Here is a 24,315-nt window from a genome sequence, read left to right on the forward strand (position 1 = left end):
CCTCCTCCCCCTCACCCGCCCCAGCCGCCTCCGTCACCCTGTGCGCACGCATATTCCCTTCTTCCACGGGAGTTTCTCTTGCACCGTAATTATCTCTGCCTTGTCCTTTATGCGAGAGAGAAGCGCACGTAGCGTCGCTGCTGCCGCCGCCGCCGAAGAAGTGCGTGTGTGCGTGCCCGTAACGGCATATTTATCGCTTCCGGATGCACGCTGCCCGTGACGTTTACGAATACGCCGAGCACACCCGTCTGTGTCTCGTCCCCCTGCTCTCGCCCTCGCTTCCCGCTCGCCGCTTCTTTCATCTCATCTCTGCACTGCGAGAATCTAGGGTAAAAAGTTACACCGCGCTTGATACATACAGAGAGGAAAGGAAAGAGGAAGAGAGAGAGACGCGCGTTACATGCAATTAAGAGAGGAATGTCAAGAGGGTCTTTGGAACATAACGGGAGGAGAGAGAGAGGGGGGAGAGAGAAAGGAAGGAAAATAAACGTTGATCCCGTCCCTCTGTCTCGAAGACGCACAATTATTCGCGATTGCGTTCGCGCGAATTAAGATTAAGTATCAATACTTGGACTCTTGCCTAACTATGGACATTCTTATTGTTTTGCTTTTTGAGATAGTTACGTCATGAAACGAATTTTGTGATAATCTGATCAGATTTGCATTATATACATGGTGAATAACTATTTGTGCAATTAGAAAAGGATTAACTGTACGAAAAATGAAATATTTGCAACTAAAGCCTAAAGGAGCACATTTTACATGTATTCTTTGAGGCTAGCGTCATATTTTCAATTTTTATATTTAATATTTTCTAAACTATGAGTGTAAGTAAATGTGAAATGTTCTAAGCTGAAATTTTCTAAACTGTGAATGTAAGTAAATGTGAAATGAGTGTGTAAATATGAAATTTTGATGAAAAACTAATACAATATTAAAAAGGCTAATATGCAGACGGTTATAGGTTATTATACAGAAATTTCAAAATTATTGATCATTTTATTTTCAAGTATAGCAGTGGAAAGTCTATATAATTTATAATAATACTCGAAATATATATATATATATATATATATATATATATATATATATGTATATATATGTATATACATATATACATATTACATACATATTTAAATTATGCATTTTTTCTTATTTGTATATCTCTTATTGTGGATTTAGAATAATTTCGTTTCCCCCAGAAAACACAATAGCAGCTTAAAAAATAACTAAAAGATTTCATTAGAATGCATTTCGAATGAGTCCATAATACGTGTTCAGGTCGAAATTCGCGCTCGTACGACGCTGACACTTGCTCTTGCACCGGCGTACTACGCTTTTAAGTGAGGCAAACGACCGCCTTTACTTTGATCCACAATAACTATATTAATTTATTCACTATTACAATAGACGAAACAGAAAAAAGATATCTAAACAATTCGTTTGCGAAAGAAACACGTTGCATATCGCTCGTGTCATCATGTTTGTCGTGCTTTAATCGATCACGACACTCGACTCTTTCAAATGTGCAGCGAAAAAGCAACATAGATGCGTGTGTGGGAATGCGTGCCGAAGAGATTTTCTTTATTTCATATCGACTACGTCGACTTATTCGCGTGTTACAGCCGCGGCGTCGACATCGGGATTTGCGCTCGGAATTCGCGCTCGTGCGATCCTAGCAGTTGCTCTCGCGCCGGCGCACTATGTTCGTTTCTAAAGTGAGGTGAACGACCGCGCAGCCACAGCGAGCAAGCAGGCGGCGTGCCTATGCTTATCTGAGCCGCGGAGTGGGGGTAGCCGGAGTGGGGGTAGCCGGAGTGGGGGCCAGGCCGTCGCGGCGTACTTTCACTCAGTGTCAGGTGACTTTCTCGAAACAACAGTCGCGCTCCGCATTCCATTCACGCGCCGCGTATCGCTCTATCCGCGACTCGCTGTAGCGATAATGCCGGCCGATCGAAAACGCGGATCGACATATTCGTTAATAACTCGACTTGTGGACGTCGTAGTGACTTGAAACAAAGGCCACCGTAAAGGGGAAATTACCGCGCTTCTGATGGACGTGAAATCATCCTTCTATGGGATAAGGATCAAATGGCATGATCATGTAAGTACGAGAAATATTGATTTTTCTATTTGCGTTACAGCGAATATTAATGAATCTATATTAAAAGCTAATGGGTAACTTTGGTTTGGATTTGTAATGCGAAGCGTCAGTAATATACTAAGAAAAAAATACTTGAAAATTTATTTGTGGGATACAAAGTTTATTTTATGAATTAAATCTTATTTTTGCGAAATAGACTTTTATCCTACACAAATGTTCAAGTATTTTTTCTTAGTGTAAATTTAGCTTCGGTAATTGTCCCCAAAACGACATTAGTTGTTGCCACTTCAATAACACATTTTATTTATTGTATTATAGCGATACTTTAACTCTTGTGGCTAATTCTTTGTGATACTTTTATCTAAGTGTCTCAGGCCTGTATTAATAGTCGTCATTTGAAATTTGCTCTACGTGAGATACTCTAATTTGAATTTAAAGCTAAATTTAAATTTTTTATGTGATAGTACATTATATTTATAATCGCGATTCAGTTGAAGAATTCACGTCTAATTCTAAATTAAAATCTGAATATCTTAACTAAAGTTTCAAGTAACAGTTATTAATCACAGACTTTGGACTTACTTGACCGCCATTCTGTATATACCTATGGATAATTATCGATTCATATTTTAACAACTTCTGTCATAATTATGGATAATTTCAGATAATGAACTATGAAAAATACTAATTTTTATAAAAAATTTAATTAAAATAAAAAATAAGTAAAAAATTAAAAAACATTCAAATTACATTTAATGACCAAACCAATGGCTAATTTGAAACAAATTAGCCTTTTGCAACTTCTTGTCATTACTAATAGTAACGATCAACGATACATATTTGTGAACGTCGATGTTGTTTTTTTCAACGATTTATACGTGACGATAACATATCGATAACGTTTTTGAAAGACGATCTTGCAAGATTGTATAAAAGAAGAAGTTATAGAAGAAGTTACTTTCTCCAAAATATTTATGTAATTTTTATGTAATTCAGTGTTTTTATTTTTTAAACTTCTTTTTAATTTTAATTCAATTTTGTATAAAAATTGTTATTTTTTATGATTTATTATCTAGAATTATTCATAATTAGACGGCATAACGATAGAACATCGTTAGCGTATCGTACCGACAGTTATCAGAAGGTATGTACAGAATAGCGACCCTGGAGAAATTTGAAAGAGTTAACGAAGTCACACGGAGTAAACGACAAATTGCAAATTTAACGTCGCGATGCGCTCGCGAATGTTTTGCAATTTCATTTGCGTAATTTCATCCATCATTCTTTTATTTTCCTCCCTTACTTATTATCACAGATAGAAACAGTATTTACGGTGATCTCGTGCGTTCACTCACGCTGGAGAGTTCGCGCTTTCCATTTGATTCGCTTTCGTTCGTTCGGTTTCTCTTTCGTTCGCTCGGCTTTCGCAGCGATTCCAAACGCGATGTGTAATTCTAGCCTCGCGCGTTCGGCTACCTGCTGCCGTTTCCTTTGTACGTAGCTTAGTATTCCGCGGCTACGCCAGTGATTCGCTACGCGCGGAAACTCTCGGGGCAGAGTATGCTCCCCGGGATGCTGCACGCGTCTTCCGTTCAATTACATACTAAGTGTATGTAATTTCTTACCGATGTAAAAAGAAATATTTCTCATGTGCCCCGCCTCCAAAAGAGTATCTCGCGACACTCACGACCCGAGCACGAATGCATTATCGTGTGGCGCAAATACCACGAGAATTAAACGAGAAAAGAACGTGTGCTCCACGTCGAGAGATCCGCTTCGTGGGGAATCGTCATTTTTGTCGCGGAGGGCCGATAAATTTGGCTAATGTATCGGGCTGAAAAATCCGGAGAGGGATCGCGTCGTGCGAAAGGAACGGAGGAAGGAAGAGTGAAAAAAAAGAGACGAAAAAAAAGGAACGTATCTCTCCCGACAGATACACGCGGTCTCCGACGCATCAATCATTTCGGCTTTTTGCTCTCGCGCGCGCGCGCGCGATCTCTCTCCGCGATTTAAGCATTCCGCCGACGCGTCTGGCCCCCTTCTTTCTGCCATTCGATACGTGCGCGAGCGAGCGAGCGAGTGCGCACCACCATTGTCGAGTACACGCCGTTTCTGTCCGATATCCGTTTCCCGAATATTTCGCTCCTTCTACCCGCGCTCCGGGGGGCGTTATACGGTATCCCCCGCCGATGTATTCGGTATGTACAGAAGTGCTTAGCCAGCGCCTAGGCCAGCATGGAATAGCTCGGCTGCCGCGTCGCTATGCGCTATAAGCACAAGCACACTGCGGGACCGCTGAATGAGAACGCGGCTGCATAGAGCCGCCGTTAAGGTGAATTTACGCGATTCGCGGTACGCGGTGATAGTGCCGCCGGCGACGGAGGGTGAATCAAGCCGGGCGAATATATTCGCCGACGCAAGTTTTCATTCCCAAACGTATTCGTGGCAGCCGGTCGATGTATCGATTGGGGATACCCGCCGCGGCATCGCGATCGCGATCGTGACCAGAGTGCGAGTCTATATCCGCGATAAACTAATCGCAAATCACACGACGCGTGATCCGAAATCTGCCTGCTTGTTCGTCACGACGCTCTCTGGGAGAAGACGCTACACTTGTTAGAATCTCGAAACTGCAACTTTTCAGACAACTAATTGCTGCGATCGGCTGTGCAGGCGTGGTAGAGACAACGGGCATTATTCTGGACTCTTATTGTTAAAAGTGCCTCTAAGTATAACTTGCAAGTCTTCTGACTAGCTTTCAGTCATTTTTAGAAGCACATTTATCAACGAAAGAGTGTTCAGAATAAAGGCCAACTTCTCTCTGTATTTTTATGCTAGGCACGATTCCGTAGACCGCGTATTTTGTTCGACAACAACCAAAATATAAACGTACTGCAATGTGACCATTTTACTTTGGACTTTTTTTTTATCGAAAAAGTGCCTTTAAATGTGACCTGTAAGCCTTTTCATTAGCTTTCAGTCATTTTTGGAGGTACTTTTATCGAAAGAGTGCCTAAAATAAAGGCCAACCTTTCTCTGTGTTTTTATGCTAGGCACGATTCTATAGAATCACGTATTTTTTTCTACAACTAAAATACAAACATGCTGCAATGTGATCATCTTACTCTAAACTCTTTTATCAATGAAAGAGTGTTCAGAATAAAGGCTTTCTCTGTGTTTTTATACCAGGCACGATTTTTTGTAAAAATCGTATATTTTTATATTTTGTAATAACCGGAGTATCATTTTGCTCTTGTGCTGAGTTAAATTAGCTAAGGCGAGAAAGCCACATGTAAAATATGTACGACTTTGCACTTTGAAAATATTTTATCATTTGGAATGATTTTGTAATAAGTAAGGTTTACAATTATTGTGTTGCTTCGGCAAAAAAATACAAAGAAATGTTTTTTATAACTAGAATATAGTAATTTAAGTTTTTTATCTTTATCTTATCTGTCCACATGTGCTCGATTTCAATTATTTTGCGAGTAAAGATTACTTTCATTATCCGAGAGTATCATAAATATACATTTGCAGAAAACTTCATTCTCACAACACCTCATTTAAGTTTTAGAACATATATAAAGGTTCTCTTAGTCTCGTATTAATAGTCGTTACTTGAAGCTTATTTTATGTGAAATAGTGCAGATCTAAATTTATAGAGTTAGATCTGAGTTTCTTGTTTGAATTATATATAATATCTGACATCATATTTATAATCAGCTAAGAAAAACTCATATCTAACTCTAAATTTGAAACTGAGCATCTCATCTGAGGCAAGATTCAGGTAACGACTATTAATACAGACCGGAAATAATCTAAAGTGAAGAGAATACGGTCTGTAAGAGCTACATCGCCGCTGTTTGGTGCGACTGCCAAATTAAATAACTCATAGGAAGATCTCATTTTCTGAAACAAGTTATGAGAATTGGAATGAATTAATTGGATATAAAGGATTAGCTCAGGGAAAGAGAATAGATTCACCGCGTACGTTAGTAAAAGACCGAAGGAATATTCAGCGCGTGCGTCATGACTTGTTTCACAAACAACGAGATCCTTCCGTGAGTTATTTAATTTAGCAGTCGCGCAAAACAGCTGCTATTGGCTCTTACAGGATGTATTCTCCTCACTTAAATTTATTCACTCACGATGGATAATATTAACTCGAAATTCCGAGACATTCGGAAATGTGCTCGGCAGCTCCTGAATCAGCTTTTTTCCTACTTTCTGTTTGTAATATTATTCCGATTTTGGTAAAACTTAGATAAAAAATGAACATCTTGCGATTTTATTTTCACTGCTGCTCTCACGATAAATATACAAACAAATCACTTAGCCAACACAGACCCCTTGAGTAAACTAGACTCGGTCTCCCCCAACGCGTCACGGGCGTATAATTCTATTTCATTCTCATCGACTTCGGCGGATCGTAAAGGAAGCTTTGCGTCGCACCGCGCATTCGTCGTAAAATAACTCTAATAGCGGCACATAACAGTATACGCGCTTGGCAGATACGTCCGCTTATTATGTTAGCATCGATGCACCCAAGTATGTGCCGCGTTTAGTGTTATTGCTCTCTCCAGACGCGTCCTTATCTGTATACGGAGCGATACGCATGCACACACACACACACACACACACATAAGCACGCACACAACCAACATTCCTAGCCATACGCGGGATGCACTGTCGCGTGGCTTTTGCGGGCGCCTCGTCGTCGAGACGTTTCATCCTTCGTATTACAGGATATATTACGCGGCGAGCTGTGTATATCCTTCGCTTAAAGATCATTAAATTCGGTCGTGAGGCTCCGCTACTTTTATTCATTCGGTTCACTCGCCGATGCAGGCTGTATACAAACACGACATCACGCCGGGACCCTTTCTCGCGTAGGGATTTGAGATCCCCCGAGCCTCTTTGGGACGGATTCGCGTGGCGCAATTTTTTTTTAATTATGCCGTGCAACTGAAATGATCGAGAAGGGGCTGAGGAGGCGTAACGAGAGCGAGCCTTTGATCCTGCGGCTGTTCCACGGTACGGCCTGGTCGTTACCCTTAACTCGGATGTAAATGTAGGCAAATAAGGGCAGGCGTTACAAGTCCCGAGAACGCATCTTTACGAGTCCGCGAGCGACCGTCCAGCGTCGCGTGAGGGATTTCTGTCGGGGAACGAGAAACATCGAAATGCACTTTTCTCAAATGTGGAGTAGCGTAATTTCCTCCGATATAAAGCGGTGAATAGCGAGTTGTTTTGCGTTATTTCGCAATATCGTAAAAGCGACGTGTATACCCATCGCGTATAAACTCTAAATATTAATCGAATTCTCGTTGCCACGAGCCAAGTCCGTGCATGTCTGTGCACCGCAATTTGCGGATGGGAGCTTTAGAGGGAAATGTATCTACCGCAGTGTCAATAAGTCGTGAATATTCTTTGGAGCATGAGCTTACGATTTTTCTTTCACGGAAGGAAATATCGCGACGAATTGGCCGCAGCTATGCAAGAGTGATCTAACCCACATGGAGTACGTTCCAGAAAAAAATGAAGATGAAAACTTGATAGATGATTTAGGGAGCATAGATATAGCACTGAGGTTCTTCGAAATATTTTTACTTTTTCAAGAAGTCAAATATAGTCTGTTTCTTTCTCTTTAAGGGTATTCATTGACAAGCTTGAAAAAATAGATAAAGAAGACGTAACAAATGGCGCAACTAATAAATTGCGTTGTATAGTAGATAAGTTGTGCTATTTGTTAACATTTTGCCTTGTGCTAAATTAACACAAAAATTAGAGTGGATGAATCGGGACATGTGAAATGTGTTAAATTTAACACAATTTTTTTGCAATCTAAAGATAGCAACATCGTATATTTTCATAATAATTCGCGTTAATATATTCTCCAATAGCATGATGACGTCAAATTAGGCATTAATGATGTCTTGAATATCAATAATATTACGTCATGTCGTCATTACGTTACGTTGCTGGGCATATAATTTATAATGAAACTACTTTTAATCATTGTCAAATTGTTTGTGATCATTTTTAGATGCGAGGTTGATTCGTAATTTTTTCAAAATTTTACTGTTTTTGCGATACGGGCAATACGTCCTTAAATCCTCCCATTTGCTGCATACATTGCATATTTTAGATTTTCGGCGATTACGAATCCAAAAAACAAATGCGTATTCATTCACGTTTTCGCCACTGTCGGCGGTGCTGTCGATATTATTAACCGTTTACACGAACCTCATTATGAAGCTCGATAAAACGAGCCACGGTAATGCGCTGTTAACTGCCGATACACAGATAAATGATAACAGATAAACAGCAGGCCGCGCTCGCATGCCGCGATGCAGATAAATGAAAGAGGGCAAAAACTAAATAACAATACTATTTCCATATAAATTGAGATGTCCACGGAAGCTGAAAAATCGCGGCGGGTTATTTCCGTGTTGCGTGCCGCAACGGCATTGCAGCAGACTTAGTTAGGATGCGATGCATCGAATCTGTAACTCGATTCAAATGTGTCGTCGCATTTCTCTCTGTCCGACCGTCATTGTCGCGTCTTCTGCCCGTCCTTCTCTTTACCTTTTCCCTGTCTCTCTTTTATCTTTCTCTCTCTTCCTCTGTATCTCTTTTATCTCTCTCCCCCTTTTACCTCTCCCCCCCTCTCTCTCTCTCTCTCTCTCTTCTGTCTCTCTTTTATTTCTCTTTCTCCTCTTTCTTCTTCTGCTTTTTCTCTTTCTCTCTCCCCCTTTTACCTTGCCCCCCTTTTTCGCTTACTCTTTCTCACTCTCCTCACTCTTCTCGCTCGCTCTCGCTTTCGCTCTCTTGGTCGCAGGGAAGGCGCTCGAGTTTTCACCGGCGTCGCCGTTGAAAACCCGAAACGACTACACGCCATTCCTTTCCTCCCTACGCCGAGCGCCGCGCGCGCGCGCGTTAATCGATACTGGAAACGCGAGAGAGATACGCCTTGCTGATTAGAATTTTTAAATATTCAACGTTGCATCACCGCGCGTCGCGAGGAAATATGAGAGGCGCGCCGTACGCCCGGTATTCTAATATCGGGCTATCTTTGACGACAGATTAGATTTCGATGAGCCCCGCTGCGCGATTAACCGAGGGCTCAGCGCGCACAGAGCCACGGCAATTTTTTCTCACAACAAGCTCTCTCTCTTCCGTGGAAAACACGTCGGCGCGAGCGCTATTTTATAGCGTCATTGCGGCGCGGTGATAAAACGCTTGATAAATAATTTGTGCTTCGGTATTGCGTTGCGGCGCTATAGAGCTTGGGATTTTATTGAGGAGCGTAAATCATCGCGTGTGATTAGCGTCGCGGCGCATAGCCTGACGATACTGCTAAGCGCACGATCATTCGCAATTTATCGCGTATATTGTCCCGATTCCAACGTTGAGTTTCGACGTTGTTTTCGTGAATACACTGACGAGGTAAATACTAAAAGTTGCAACACCTATCGGATATTTCTCTTGAAATCTATCGGGTAATATATGAAGCAGATTTCTAGCTTCTGCGCTACTGAGAAATTATCAACAAGGGAGATATCGATTGTCTTTTGTGTCGGAAATACAATTTGTCGTCCTAATACCCGAATATGAAAGACGGTCTTTCTTTCGCGTGTCTCTGAGAAGACAAATTATCCCGCGTTAGACAAAGCGTTTTCGACGAGACATTACGTTTTAATTATTCCCACCTTAAGGCAACTTTCAACGATAAATTTCATCGGGGCGGACATTCCCCTCCGCACCCTCGATGTCCGAACACTGAGAATGTAGATGATACCCAGTTTTCCCGCGTTTGATTAATGTTCTTATATATTCAATGTTAAGCCGTGGAAAATATGAAACACGATATCTGTGCGCCGTGTCTGCGCATTGTTGCAAATATTACGACAGAAAAATATAGCTCGACTACCCGCCCGCCTGCGTGCGTGCGTGCGTGCGCGTACGAATTGTATATAAATATTTCTCCGTTTGTGGACTAATGCGGGGATTAAGAGCTTAACGACAGACATTTTGAATGCGGCGTGTTTTGCGCCGCGGAATTACACGGCGCGCGCTCGTCCCCGGCAACGTGAACGCTAACGCGGCAAAATACACGTGAAATGTTTGTCCGAATACGCGTGCACACCGATAAAGACTTCACGACGCGAACGTTTAAATTTAGAGACGCGAATAAATAACAGCTTTCATTAGCAGCCGAAGAACTTTCGGTTTCCCGCTGCGGCGTGCGCGCGTTTCACTGTAAAACTCGATGGACTGCCCGCACGCGCAGCTTAAGGTATGTCCAGACTCGTATCACTGCATCGTGTATCAAATACGTTGATATATTATGATAAGGCTTAGTTTTCAACTGTTATCTATATCTCGTATTCCGTATCTTTGGTATGTATCCCGTACAACAATTTTTCTGACGTCTAATTGTAATTCAATTTTATTTTCCAAAAAATCATGGGAATTTGATTGGAAAATCTACGAAGATTTGGATTAGAAGTGTAATGTCTCAAAAATGTGATCCTAAATATCCTATTCTTTCTGCTGAATATTTTCCCAAAATTTTCCTTTTCTTCTGATTTCTATCTTATATTTATGTAGAACAAAATATTTATAACGCTTTTAGTATTTACGCATATTTTATAAATACTTAAAAAGGATAAATGTTCAAACTATTTTACTGTTTCAAAAATATTTTGTTCATAACGTTTTCTTGAACTAAATTATTTCTTAGTATAAATGTCTTAATAATAAAACATATATTTCACTTAAATAACCTTAACATCACAATATATATTCAAATGTATAGTTATCTACAATTAAATTACTTTCAGGTGTCAAATGTCAGGTCATATAAAATATTCAGGTTATCGCACAGTCATTTTTATATTCAGAGATATTTTGTTTGATCTAAATATAAAATAGAAACTGAAACAGAAAGAAATTAGGAAAAACGTCGAACACAACAAATGAAATCTGTTTGGGCCGCAATTTTATTTATTTGGGAAATCTGAATCAATCCCAATTAAATTCCAGTAAATTTTCTATAATTGGGATAAAAATTGGATTTCCAATTGGGGGTCGCAAAATATGACACACTTATTTGGGATAAATTTAGGTTCTGATTGGAATTTATGCGTGTGGAATGTTTGGGAAATTTCTATGCGTGGGATCTTTTTGATCTTTCCATTTACGAGCGAGGGTTGAGAAGTCTTGAGAATAAAAATGAAAGAATTATTTTTATAGCGAAAATTTCTTTTTATTTTTCGACATGATCTCTTAATTGAATGCATTTGATCCAGCGAAGTTATACCAACACATGACAGAGCATAACTTTACATTAAGTTTTATCAGCGTCATACTTTTTTTGAGTACGAGTTCGCACAACTTTTCATTCCTCCCTCGTACATGATACATCAGTATCTTTAGTTTCACATTGTCTCCATGCGATCATGATACAGATCGGGGTATCGCTCGCTCTGACTCTGCCCGTATCGCGTATCATTTCTTTGATGTGACGGCAAAATACCGACTCTAGGTCGATCATGACTGTAGCGTATCACCGTATCGATTTTTGATACGCTGATACAGCGCCCTGCCCACACTTTCTGAGTCAAAATTTCTATTCTATCAATTCTATTTTTGACCTCAATTTATTCAAACATCTATTTTGATATTCTAAACCCTACATCTCTCCTCTTGTGAAACCTCTTTTGAATTTATTTAATTTATTTTACAAACTCTGCCAAGAGGTCCCCTTTGGAACCTACAAGTGTCATTTTGCGCGTTTTCCTCCATTTAGAAGCACTAAGCAAAGTTTCAATATCTATGTGTGTTATACATATATTGATATTTCAAAATATACATGTGTCAGAAAGCGCAAATAAAAAGTAACAAAATTTCGATTCGAGTTGGACGATCATGAACTCGAATCGAAATGTTGATCTTACTTTCGGCCTCAATATTTAATTTAAGACCCATTTCGACACTTTGGAACCTACGTCAATCTGCTTTGATCCTATTTAATCTACTAACTTTGCTGAGGTACTCTTTGGAATCTACAAGTGGCATCTTGTACGTTTTTTGCTATTTAGAAGCGTTATTAGAGGATTTCAGTTTCTGTGTGTATTAAACATACACCTTCAGGATGTTAGAAAATTCAAGTTGAGAAATTAAAGTTAAAATTTTGACACGAAAGATCTTGATAGGCGATACGATGCAAGCCTGGACGCAGCTTTATTCGGGACGCTACGCGACGTGAGCGCGAGAGAAAGCCGGTTGCCCCATATAATTTCCGCGCGTTTTTCCAGCGAGTGCTAATCCGTCGAAGCGCGGATATTTTCTTACGCTTGAATTGTAACATATCGTGAAGTAGTGCGCGCTCAGGAGGGACCAGACAGTCGTGTTCGACCGGTTATTGCGCGATCGTGAGCTTTTATTACCAAAATAATCAATGGGATCATAATTAGATCATAATCATAATTAGAATGATTTGACATTTTGGGAAATATCAGAGAAATTCGAATAATGATTCCTTCCATTACTCGGGTAATAAAAGCTCTTTAAATTCCTTAGAGTTGAACCTCACTCAAAATACGTGAAAAGTGGTATTTTCGCTTGAAATTATAATGAAAATGTCACTCGAAATCGCAAGAGTGAACGCTTCACTCAAGCTTACACTGTGAAAGGAATATTTAAAAAATAAAAATATTCGGGGCAGAGGTGACTCCTCCCATTGATAACACATTTACTTTAATTTATATTCTTTTATTTGAGTCGAATAAACAATCAGTTTATTTGACTCAAATAAAAGAATATAAATTTTATTTGAGTCGAATAAACAATTAAACAACAGTTTTAATGAGAAACTACAGTTTTAAGGAGACATATTTTCTCATTTAAAAATAATTTTTGCTCGATATGAATATATGTTTACATAAGTAAACATGTTATTTCTTTAAAACATTTCCTGAATAAATATTTCTTATTTTTAGATATTTTTTCTCTTTTAGAAAATAGAGTGGATTCTTACTTCTATATAAGCGAACTTTTCGATTGTATTTATATCTTCTTTTGATTCAATTAGATGCATCTTTCGTCAGATAATTTCTGATCGAATATTTAGAGAAACCCATTTTCGTTTTGTTCAATCAAGCGCGATATTTGACTGAATTGCGTACCATTGAATAAAAATATCTAACCTCTTCATTGAAAAACTCTAAAATCGATCGGATATATTGCTTGAACGACGTATCCGTTGGTTAAAACTTGGACTTTTCTCTCAGTGTACAGATCTATTTAAATTCACAGAGCACTTTCACGATCTGCATCTGGAAGAGTGAAATAAGGCGAACGACTGCGTATGTTCTGTCTTTCTCTTTCCGTTCCACCATCATTCTTTTCCATGTTTCTGTCTTTCAGGAAAATCACGACGACTTGACGTTTACTTCGCGGACGCCGAGATGCCTTCTCGTACGAATTATACCCAGCCCCGTATCGGGAACGCAGGTGCCGCTCGCGAGTCTTCCGCGCCCGGGATTAAATCTTTAAATATTCAGCCGCGCCGTTGTTTGAGAAACCACACACGACGCGCGGCCCGTGTTCACCTCCTCTGCCCGGAGTCACGCGCCGCATTCTGCCGCGAATACTGGCGGAATACGAAATCGCGCCTCCATTCGCCCGTTCGCGGCAACGACTTACGCTGAGCTTTTCCGCGCCGTTTCGAGAAATATTTCCCAGCGAGGTGAGGGCGCGGCGGGGTCGCGCGAGAACGATCGCGGCTCGTTATGCCCGGAGCGCTCGGTTCACCGTCCCTCCGCACCGTTTCCCCGATGGCGAAGTTTTGATGGCGGTGAGGCGCGGCGGGTGCCAAGTAACTTTATTGAAAAGTATCTAGGTAAGTCTCGGAGAACAAAGGTAGCGCTTTCTCTCCTTCTCCGTCTTCCTTTCTCTCTCCGTGTATTCGCCGTGTACCCCTTGCTCAGTCTCGCTCCCACTCATCGCCTCTTTCTCTCTCTCGCTCACTCTCGCTCGCTCAGCTGCATCCCTCGTTCCGCGTTCTCCACATCTCTCATACCCCCGTGACCTCCTGCCTATCCACTACTCGCCTATCCACCCACCCCCATCCACCTACCGACGTAACTTCGCCCCAACCACGCGATCGCACGGTCCTGGAGCGGAATATTGCCTTTTCGTCGTCGCGCAAGCAAAATCCTTTCCTGCCGCTCGAACACTCGGTGGAAATTGACTCTGCTTATATCGGCTTACTGGCGGCTTCGCAGACTGTCGGTCGCCACTCTTTCTCTCTTTCTCTCTCTCCTTCTCTCTTTCACCCTTCCCTTCCCCCTCGAAGCGACGCGATGATGTTCCCGTTGATTCTTTGCGCGGTTGCGGTCCGCATGCCGGCTGTTGCTTTCTTGTACGGATGCCTTCGAAGGGGGAGGAGGTGGCCACCGCAAAGTGCACGCTGTTGATGCCGATGACATGGCTGGACGCCGCTTACTCTTCGCGGAAGTCGATGCGATCGTGACGGATGGGATTTTTGCCCCTCGTGAAACATTCGCGCGATAAATTTGGTCGGCTCTTTAACGTCACTTGCGCCAGGAATTCGTCTTTTATATATACGACAGAAAGAATATCTAGAAGATAGTAAATACTATTTTTTGATGAGCGCATTAGACACATTTACTTCAATCTAAATTCTTTCATTTCAATTCTCTCAAACAGAATAAGCAGTTACTTTCATGAAAAACTAAGATTTTATTAGGTTTTAGGAAATTGTATGTTCTCTTATTTGAGAAATATTTTATATTATCGGATTGATGTGCGTAATTTCTGTCGTCTCTTCTCTTTTTTTTTTCTCTTTCCAAAACGGCAATAACGATGCCGTTTATTAACATATCCACATGACAAACGAGACCGAAATATCCGCGTGTTGCGATGATATTCTAGGAGTAATTTACAGCGACGCGGGTCAACTGTTATTCTCGGGCTTGTAGCTTCTTCAAACCCGACATACGATCATTCCTCCTCATCTTCTCGGGTACTCTGTTCAACCGCGATTTATTTTCGTCAACTGTCATCCTTAATATAACAGCGTAATCATTTCCGAAATGCCGTGTTGGAAATAGAATTAATCCGTGTTTTCTATTTAATGTTAGTATCCCCAAAATTTACATGCAGCTTAAACAAAGTTCAATGATTCCATCTATCAATAAATTGACATTCGTGCACTTATCTTCGACGCGCAGTAAATTATTACATTTTATTTTAACTGCACTGCCAACTTTGTATACTATCTTTACTGGTTTTATTACTTTTACTGGTTTTAGAGATAATATATTATAATATAACGGCAAGTGTGTTATGTGTGTGGGTGTGTTAATTAAGTAAAATTTTTTTTCAAAATTATATCAATTTGAATTTTATTCAAAAATACGACAGAAATTATGTACAACAATTTAACATGACAGTATGAGTATATGTTATCGGTACTCACCGAATAAATATTCATTATCTCTTAGATATTTTTTTCTCTCAGTTATTTTCTTTTCAATTCATTCAATTCTCCTTTCTTAACGCGTACTATCACAGAACGTGCTTTTCGAAATCTAGCAGAATGATTCACGCGAATGATATACGCGACGTCAATTTATTGACAGGTGGAATTATTGAACTTCGTTTCAGCTGCATGTGAAGTTTGGGAATTCTAACATTAAATAAGAAAACACGGAGCGATTTTATTTTCAACATGTCATTTCGGAAAATATTCAATGATTACGTTGTTATATTGAGAATGACAGTTGATGAAAATAAATCTCACGTGGTTGAACAGAGTGCCCGAGAAGGTGAGGAGGAATGATCGTATGTTGGGCTTGAAAAAGCTACAAGCCCGAGAATAACAGTTGACTCGCGTCGCTGTGAATTACTCCTTGAGTGTCATCGCAACGTGGATATTTCGGTTTCGTTTGTCATGTGGATATGTTAATAAACGGCGTCGTTATTGCCGTTTCGGAAAGAGAGAAAGAAAAAAAGAGAGAGAGAGAGAGAGCGCAGGGCTTTTTCTTTCTCTTTTTCTTCCCTCTTCCTTCGAGAAGCGCGTGTACCATATGTCGTACTCTGCCGAGCGCCAGTTGCTTTCCGGCGTTTCTCGACCGTGAAAACCACACGTGTTGACATTCTTCGGAAGGAACACGGACGACACATGCGCCCGTGCATACACACATGCGTCTATCCTTACGTGACTTATCTCCGGCGATATCCTACGCGGATGCAACACGCCAGGAATGCGGCCTTATCTTGTACACAGAGACCCGTTTCTCGCGTCGCGGTACAATTGTCGGTGACGGTTCGCCTGCGCGGCAAACAGATTTAAACCGCGACAAAACTTGCTCGATTAATCGCGCCCGCGCCGGTGGGATGGGACCACGTGCACCGCGTGCATATTCTCATGCGACGTTCTGGCATCGCGTCGTTAGAGATTTCGAGATTTATTCATAGAATAGAGATATTATAATGGACGTAATAAATATTACGGGCTGTTGGTTGCGATGAATGGGCAGAAATCGCATATTCGCGAGCGCGCGCCAGGTTACCGCGCATTAACAAATGCTGCGCTTCGCCGTGCAAATATGTATAATGCGTGTTAATATATCTGACGTAGATATCTGCCGACTGTGAAACTACACGTCGGCTTAATAATGAACATTTGCGCGCGTACCGGTGTATCGAGGTTGTCCTATCCTCTCTTTCTCTCTCTCTCTCTCTCTCTGCCCTCCTCCTTCTCTCCCTTCCACTCGTCCGTATGTTCGGCAACACGCCGGTGTATCTTTGACGCAAGAAAGTTATGCACGCCGTTGCAGCAGCCGCGCGCTCGTGTGTATGCACGTTCTAACGATATGTATCGCTACAACATATAAGTATCGGTATATCACCGGCGTACATGTAAGTACACGCGTACGTAACGAGGAGCGCGCGTATGCGTGCGTGCATGCGTGCGTGGTTCGTGTATTAAACGTGCGCGACTTATCTTCGAACATGACGTTCCACATGCGCCAACGCAACCCGCGGACACGTATCCCATATAACGCGCGCACGCGCACACATGTGCGTGCGATCATGGGACCCCGGCCGGCCGCTGATGAAATAATTGTCGAAAAATTGGAACGTGCTCTGAAGTAATCTTATGAAGCTTTTGTCCAACCTTCGTCGTTCATATGCTCATATCGTGGAGGTCATCTCGGTAAAGTGAATCGTGAGTGATGTAGCTATGATATAATTTAATTTAATCGCGTTACATATGACGATTTATGTCATCGTATGTGTTCGTAAGTGAAAATTTTACTGTGGCGTAGACGATGAGACGTGTACAGGGAGAATTTCATAATAAAACTTATTATAGGATTTTTTAATTGTCGAATAGATTGACATTTTGCGTCAATTGACTATCTTTTCTTATGCACTGAGAGAAGAAAAAGAGAAAAACATGTGAAAAATAAAAGATATTTATTCGTGCTGACACATTTTACTTGAATTTAAATTCTCTTGTTTAAATAGAATAAACAGCTGCTTTCAGCTGCTTAAACAGCTCTAAATTCTTTTATTTAAATAGAATAAACAGCTGCTTTCGTAAAAAGCAATTATATTAGCAAAAAAAATATACTTTTTCATTTGAAAGAAATTTGCTCTCGTTGCAAGAATATGTATATAATATATTAAGAATATATTAGCCTAATGTAAAGTAAATATGTTATTAGTGCCCATCAAATAAATTTTTTACTTTTTAGATTTTTTTTTCAGTGTACATACTATTTATATTTTAGGAATATTGAAATGTGCTATTACAGAATCTGCGATTTCTAACGAATTTTTAGCAAATTTCTAGCGAAACATAGTAAAATTTTAGAAGAATACACTGTAACAACTAATGTGTTAAATTTAACATTTGATGTGTACCAAATCATTCACTCTTATTTATGTGTAAATTTAACACAAAACAAATGTGGTAAAAAGTAATACGCATAATGTGTAAAAAATTAACACAAGAATTTACACTTGAATACCGTCAGGAATCACGGTTTGTGTTAAATTGACATATGTATAATGTTAAATTAATTAAAATAAAAATGTTACTTTAACATTTGAAAGAAATATTAATCTACAATTTTGATGAAATGAAAATGTTAAATTGACATAATCTATGTCTGACATATTAAATATGTTAATTTAATACAACCTGTGATTTCTAACCGTATTCAAGTGTTAAATTCTTATGTTAATTTTTTTCCATGTTATATGTCTTACTTCTTAACACATTTGTTTTATGTTAAATTTACACATAAATGAGAGTGGATGATTTGGGACACATGAAATGTTAAATTTAACACATCAGTTTTTACAGGATAGGTATACTATGTTCCTTAGCAAAATAGACCTTATTGATGGTTTATTTTTGCATTATTAGTAACATAGTGAAATATATTGAAAAGAATTTATATGAAAAGAAAACTATAATATTTTGTCTGCGTACAAACAATTCGTCCTGGCAATTAACGTGTCAATTGATTATTAATATTATGCAGCTTCACCGTATGCTGTCGTTAATAACGGTTTCGTTATTACGTAACAGAACGTTCGTGTATACCCAAATTGAAATGTTAGTTCTACATTGGTCCTGCAAATTCCGAGGAACTTGAAGGAACTGATGGAGAATCTCAAGATATAATATTATGTAAACCGTTCTCCCTTAATGTTATGAATATTTACTGCTTTGTTGTGTCTTAAAAAGGACTTATTTCAGATTTATTTAATATTCGATTATCTTACTGCGGTTATCGCATTCGATTATCGCATTTAATGATTTTTTTAGTTTAAATAGGTAAAATATGCATACTAATTATATAAATATAAATTACTGAGAGAGAAAGAGAGAGAGAGAGAGAGAGAGAGAGAGAGAGAGAGAAAGGGAGGGAGACAGAGAAAGAGAGAATAGGTTGTTTTAGATGGTATTTAATGGTTTAATAATGATATTAATAGTAAAATGAGGGAACAAACTCTATTCATAATCCTTCTATTAATATCCTGGTATTGGCGTTGAGAGTTTGGATATGAATTGTAGATTCAAAGGGAATGAAAAAGAAAAAGTCGTACGATCAAAGATAGTGTTCAATAATGCTGTTTGCTGACTGAAAATTATATTTGGATTTTGGTACAACAAAGTTAAATGAAATAAAAAAGATCCATTCGCAAATTCAGTATTCTATATCTTACAACCCAAAGATAGGTCGCTGAATAGAATTGTTGAACAGCAAAATATCACTAGCGGGATTTACGCTAGATTCTAAAGGCCGGTGTTTATAGTATAAATTATTATTATCTTTGGTTAAATGTACATTTAATTATAGATAGTATTCATGGATTGTTATTCTCAAGCTGTTTGAATCGATATCATATGTTGTAATATAAGTACAGCTATAGATCGATTAATAATCAGAAATTCATGAAACTATAACCGGCTAGTTATAATTTGTAACGAATGATGACTATAAATACCAACTTTTATATATATATATATATATATATATATATATATATATATATATATCCATATGTTCGTTAAGTTTGTCGTTTTAACATCTTCTAAAATCGGCGATCTCCTATATAATAGATGATTTACGCGGAAATATATGACATATCGCTGTATTCTTCGTCCTGGTTTCCTGATGTAATATCTTGACAAGTTTTGGAAACTTCGTCGTAACACTGACACTGACACTGACACTAATACTTGTGCAGATACGATGATTTAATCGAAAAAGAACGCGATGTTAACACAATTAAAGCTCGATTAAGTATTTCAAAAGGACCGACGGAATATTTTAATCACCCGACGCAAGAATCATTAATAACCCGATAGTACACCGATATCGTACTACACAGAGATACGCCATCACTCGCCGACTCAAAACAAAATAGAGTGCTTGGTAAAGCACGTTTCGCACGAGACTTGCCTTTGACCGCTTTGAAGGTCCGCAATGTTTTGAAAATGCTAATTGTTTTAATCGCTCGATCGCTCAGCGGCGCGCGACGTTGGTTGGCAATCGACGCGTGATGACGTGGCTCTTTTTGTCCATTGTTTTGGTATGTCGCGTACTCTTTTTCATGCCCGAGTCATTACGTCCCGGGCCGATGAACGATGTGCATATCGCCACGCGGACCATACGTATCGGTGCGTTACATGGAGAGAATATATCTTTTATAGTGAAAATTACTATTTAATTTTAAATTATTAATTTAAAATTACCATTTATTTAAAATCACTATATATTACAATCAGATTTTCGACACTTTTGTTCGGATTCTATTCAATATTCAAGTTTATGGGGATTTATCTATTATTTATTAATTATTTATACTGAGAAAAAATATCTAAAAATTAACAAATATTCATTGAATGAGCACCATTAACATATTTACTTAAATCAAAATTCTTTTCACTTAAACTGAGTATTGTTTACTTAAACCGAGTAAATAATACTCTGTTTAAATAAAGAGAATTTTGATTTGAGTAAATATGTTAATGGTATCTACTTAATAAATATTTGTTAATTTTTAAACATTTTTTCTCAGTGTAGCAGTTATTATTCGTTATTCATTTATTTGTTTTCTTTTAATGTGTTATTAAAATAACTATGTTTCTAGTAAAATTTGTTATGTTCTTTAACAAGATAAATCTTACTAACAATCTATTTTTGGACTACTACAAACATAGTAAAATTGAAAAGAATTTATGTAAAAAAACTATAATATTCTCTCCGTGTAGTTATTATCCTGTTGGGCGATTAAAATATTTCTTCGGTTCGTTTGAAAGATTTCATCGACTCCTCGTCGATATTGCTTTAATTAACGCGCGTTTCTTTGATCGAATCATCGTATCTACGCGAGTATCAGTGTCAGCGCGAGTGTTAATTTTACGAATAAGTTTCGGAGTGCCTCGGCAGAGCAGCGGAGAGCAGAATATTAGTTCGAGAAGCCAAGATGACGAGACACAGACAACGATTACATTATATATTTTATATTTGACGATACATAAATACAAGGTGAAACCAGACATTCTGTTTTTCCCGGTTTTTCACCCTTTGCCCTGGATTTTTTTGAATGTTACCGGGACGCCGATTTGGCCCGGATTCGAGTAAACTGTCCCGGTTTATCTCGATTCACAGGATTTTTAAAATGCTTCTGACAAAGAGAGATCTTTGTAAAGAAATTTACAACTCTGTTAAATACGGTAGTTTTGCTTCTTCTTAATTTTAAATAAAAATAATCACAGTTTTATCTTAGCATTAGTTTATACTTTACTGTATATAGTAGGCCTTTTTGTTGTTAAATTACTTCTAATATGTCTACAAACAAGATATTATTTTATATGTGCATGTGTAAACACACACATACACACACACGGTGCCCCATTTTAAACATGCCAGCCGAATATTTCAAACACGTACATAAATTCGCGCGCGCATCATTTTTCTGGGCTCAATTTTTGAAATATTCGCATGACCTATTTAAAATGGCACACCATGTATATATATATATATAATTTTCAGTGATTCCTTTCCTATCCTGCTATACCATGTATATATATATATATATATAATTTTCAGTGATTCCTTTCCTATCCTGCTATACCATGTATATATATATATATATATAATTTTCAGTGATTCCTTTCCTATCCTGCTATACCATGTATATATATATATATATATAATTTTCAGTGATTCCTTTCCTATCCTGCTATAAACATTTATGAAGTCCTGGACTTGGGAATGGGAAATCTGGTCACCTTAATAAATATGTATTTCTAGGTGCGCGAAGTTACATTCATTATACAGGATGTTTCTGATTTAAATGATCATTTGATCAACTTACCGACACTAAGGTGATGTCCCAACTCGAAATTCAAACTGACATTTGTAATCTATTATTATTTGATAATGTCATTTGAGTACGGATATTATAGCTTCATAGATCTGTGATTATTCGCCCTCTTTTATCTATATTTGTCTCGTGGGACAAGAAATATATTCATATAAACAGCCGAAACAATTTATAAATATTAGTCTATAACTCTCTGAATATGCTCTCATAAAAAAAAGATCGTAAATAATTTACAGCTGTACAGAGAGAACATTGTAGTTTTTTTCGCGCAAATTTTTTCCCATTTTCATATATTTCTAATAGTAATATGTTTCTAGTACAAGATTTATTGTCAGTACAATCTATCTTGCTAAGAAGTATATTAAATTTTACTAAATAGATAGAAATTTTTTTAAGAACACTTCAGTTACTAAAATATAAAATAACATATTTAAATGAAAGAATAGTCAATTACTACCGAATGTCGATTTATTTCTTAGTTACAAAGTTTCACAGCAATATTTACTATAAGATTTTCCTTAGAATTGTCCTTAGAATTGTCCTTAGAATTTAGTGCAAATTCTGCAATTTCTTTCGCTGTGTTTTACGTCTAATAATCCTTTTTAGGCCACGGTTTCTATTTTGAATCAGCTAACCTCTTCTTTTCGCTTCTTTTTATTTGATCTTGTATATTGTATATTATATATTGGATCTCTCTAATCTTGAATCTCGATCGGTACAGACCATATTATGGGATATATAATTTTGCTACTTTTACTCTTAAGATTCTTTCTTTTCCACCCCTTTCGTGTCTCCAATCCTGTCGAAATTTCTCCAACACGAATAAAAGTATATTAAAATGATTGTGACCGAAGAAAGTTTACAATTTATCATTTATTCTTCGTTGAATTGCTTAATATTAGCTTATCGCATGCATGTACCAAAATTTCGACTTGGGTAAGCTACAAAAGACATGACATAATCGGTAATTTCCCTCTAATATTACGAGAGATAAATTGAAACGAAATGCGGAGTAATCGGGCGGTAACAGTTTCTTCGAGAAAACATGTATCTACGCCGGGCGTTTTCGGAACATTCTGTATAGAAAGTCCTCGCGACATGTGCGCTCCCGGCACACACGTGCTCCCGGATGACTCACGATCGCGTGTATGCTCTGTATGCACTTTTCTTGCCCCCGCCGAATATCGTCTACGCCCTTTATCCTCGCCGTGACTGTCGACGAACATTACTGATCGCCCGCAAGAAGCCCCGTGGTGTGTTTTCCCGGGCGATTTGCTGTTTTCCTCGGTGCCAGCTGTCCTTTAGTACCTTGCGGCCCTTCCTCAGAGATGAACGTACATAACGTAGGTAGAGAAAGAGTGCTGCTCGTAGAAGAGTTTCCTCTTTTACTGCCATTTACCCCGTCCCTTTTCTCCTACGTCATTCTTCCCGCCATGGAACTGTTTTGCTAAGAGGAAAAGTTTCTGTGCGAGTACCAAGCAAATTTCAATTAAAATAATATTAACTGACAACTGTTGGACCGAGAAAAAGAGAGGGGGGAGGAGGAGAGAAACTCATGTAATGACTGACGAACGAGACGTCACGTGACGCGTTGGAAAAAAATTCCGCTAATACAGACGTTGTTACGAGACATTTGATCCTTGTATGGGAAATCTTTCCTAACGTGGAGATGTTATTTCTCTCCAGCGACCAGATGTGCTTACGTGTCTTTTGTGTTTACGTTTCTTCTATGCTTTGAAGTCTACGGATTCGTTTATGCTCTTTTTCCGGACTAATTCTACTTTTGCCATTCAAATGTTTGTAAAATCGTCATATAGCAAAAGAGCTTCCTCTACTTAGATACATTTTCATTTTCGCGATGTAAAACAATTAATGCAAATTTCCGTTTTCTAATCCAATTTTTTAGTTTTTTCCTAATCTAATTCTAATCAAATCTAATTCTTTTCTAATCTAATTTTTTTTAATTACATATGTGGAGGCAAATATATTGTGTTGAATTAATAATTAAATTTGTATCATATAATAATATACATTTTTTGTTATATTAATGCAGCTACATAGAAAGAATAGATTGAATTAAATAAACACTTCTTTGGAATAGTCCAAACGAATTTTTTGATTGATCGAACAAAATTTTGTTTGACGCAACAAAAATATTTATTTGCTTACTTTTAAAAAAATATTTTGTTGTGTCAACCAAATAATATGTTTGGACTATTCTAAAGAAATTTTTATTTGATTCAATAAATCGTTCTCTCTGT

The 24,315-nt window shown here is 38.4% G+C and overlaps 1 protein-coding gene across 2 annotated transcripts in view; it reads left to right on the plus strand.

The window, feature by feature from the left end:
* The window catches only part of LOC116848111 (methionine aminopeptidase 2-like), a 94,626-nt gene that overhangs the window by 29,921 nt on the left and 40,390 nt on the right, over window positions 1–24,315 (plus strand). The window contains exon 1 of one of the 2 annotated variants that reach the window (XM_032823873.1): window positions 1,866–2,104. The exons of the other annotated variant lie outside the window; for it this stretch is intronic. Within the exon in view, the coding sequence (XP_032679764.1) occupies window positions 2,054–2,104 (51 nt within the window). The 5' untranslated portion in view covers window positions 1,866–2,053. Of the gene's footprint in view, window positions 1–1,865; window positions 2,105–24,315 lie in introns of those variants that run through there. 2 annotated transcript variants of the gene reach the window in all.

This window comes from Odontomachus brunneus, unplaced genomic scaffold (assembly GCF_010583005.1).
Source record: "Odontomachus brunneus isolate Ranch 3 - 2012 unplaced genomic scaffold, Obru_v1 Obru_scaffold_090, whole genome shotgun sequence".
Taxonomy (NCBI): domain Eukaryota; kingdom Metazoa; phylum Arthropoda; class Insecta; order Hymenoptera; family Formicidae; genus Odontomachus; species Odontomachus brunneus.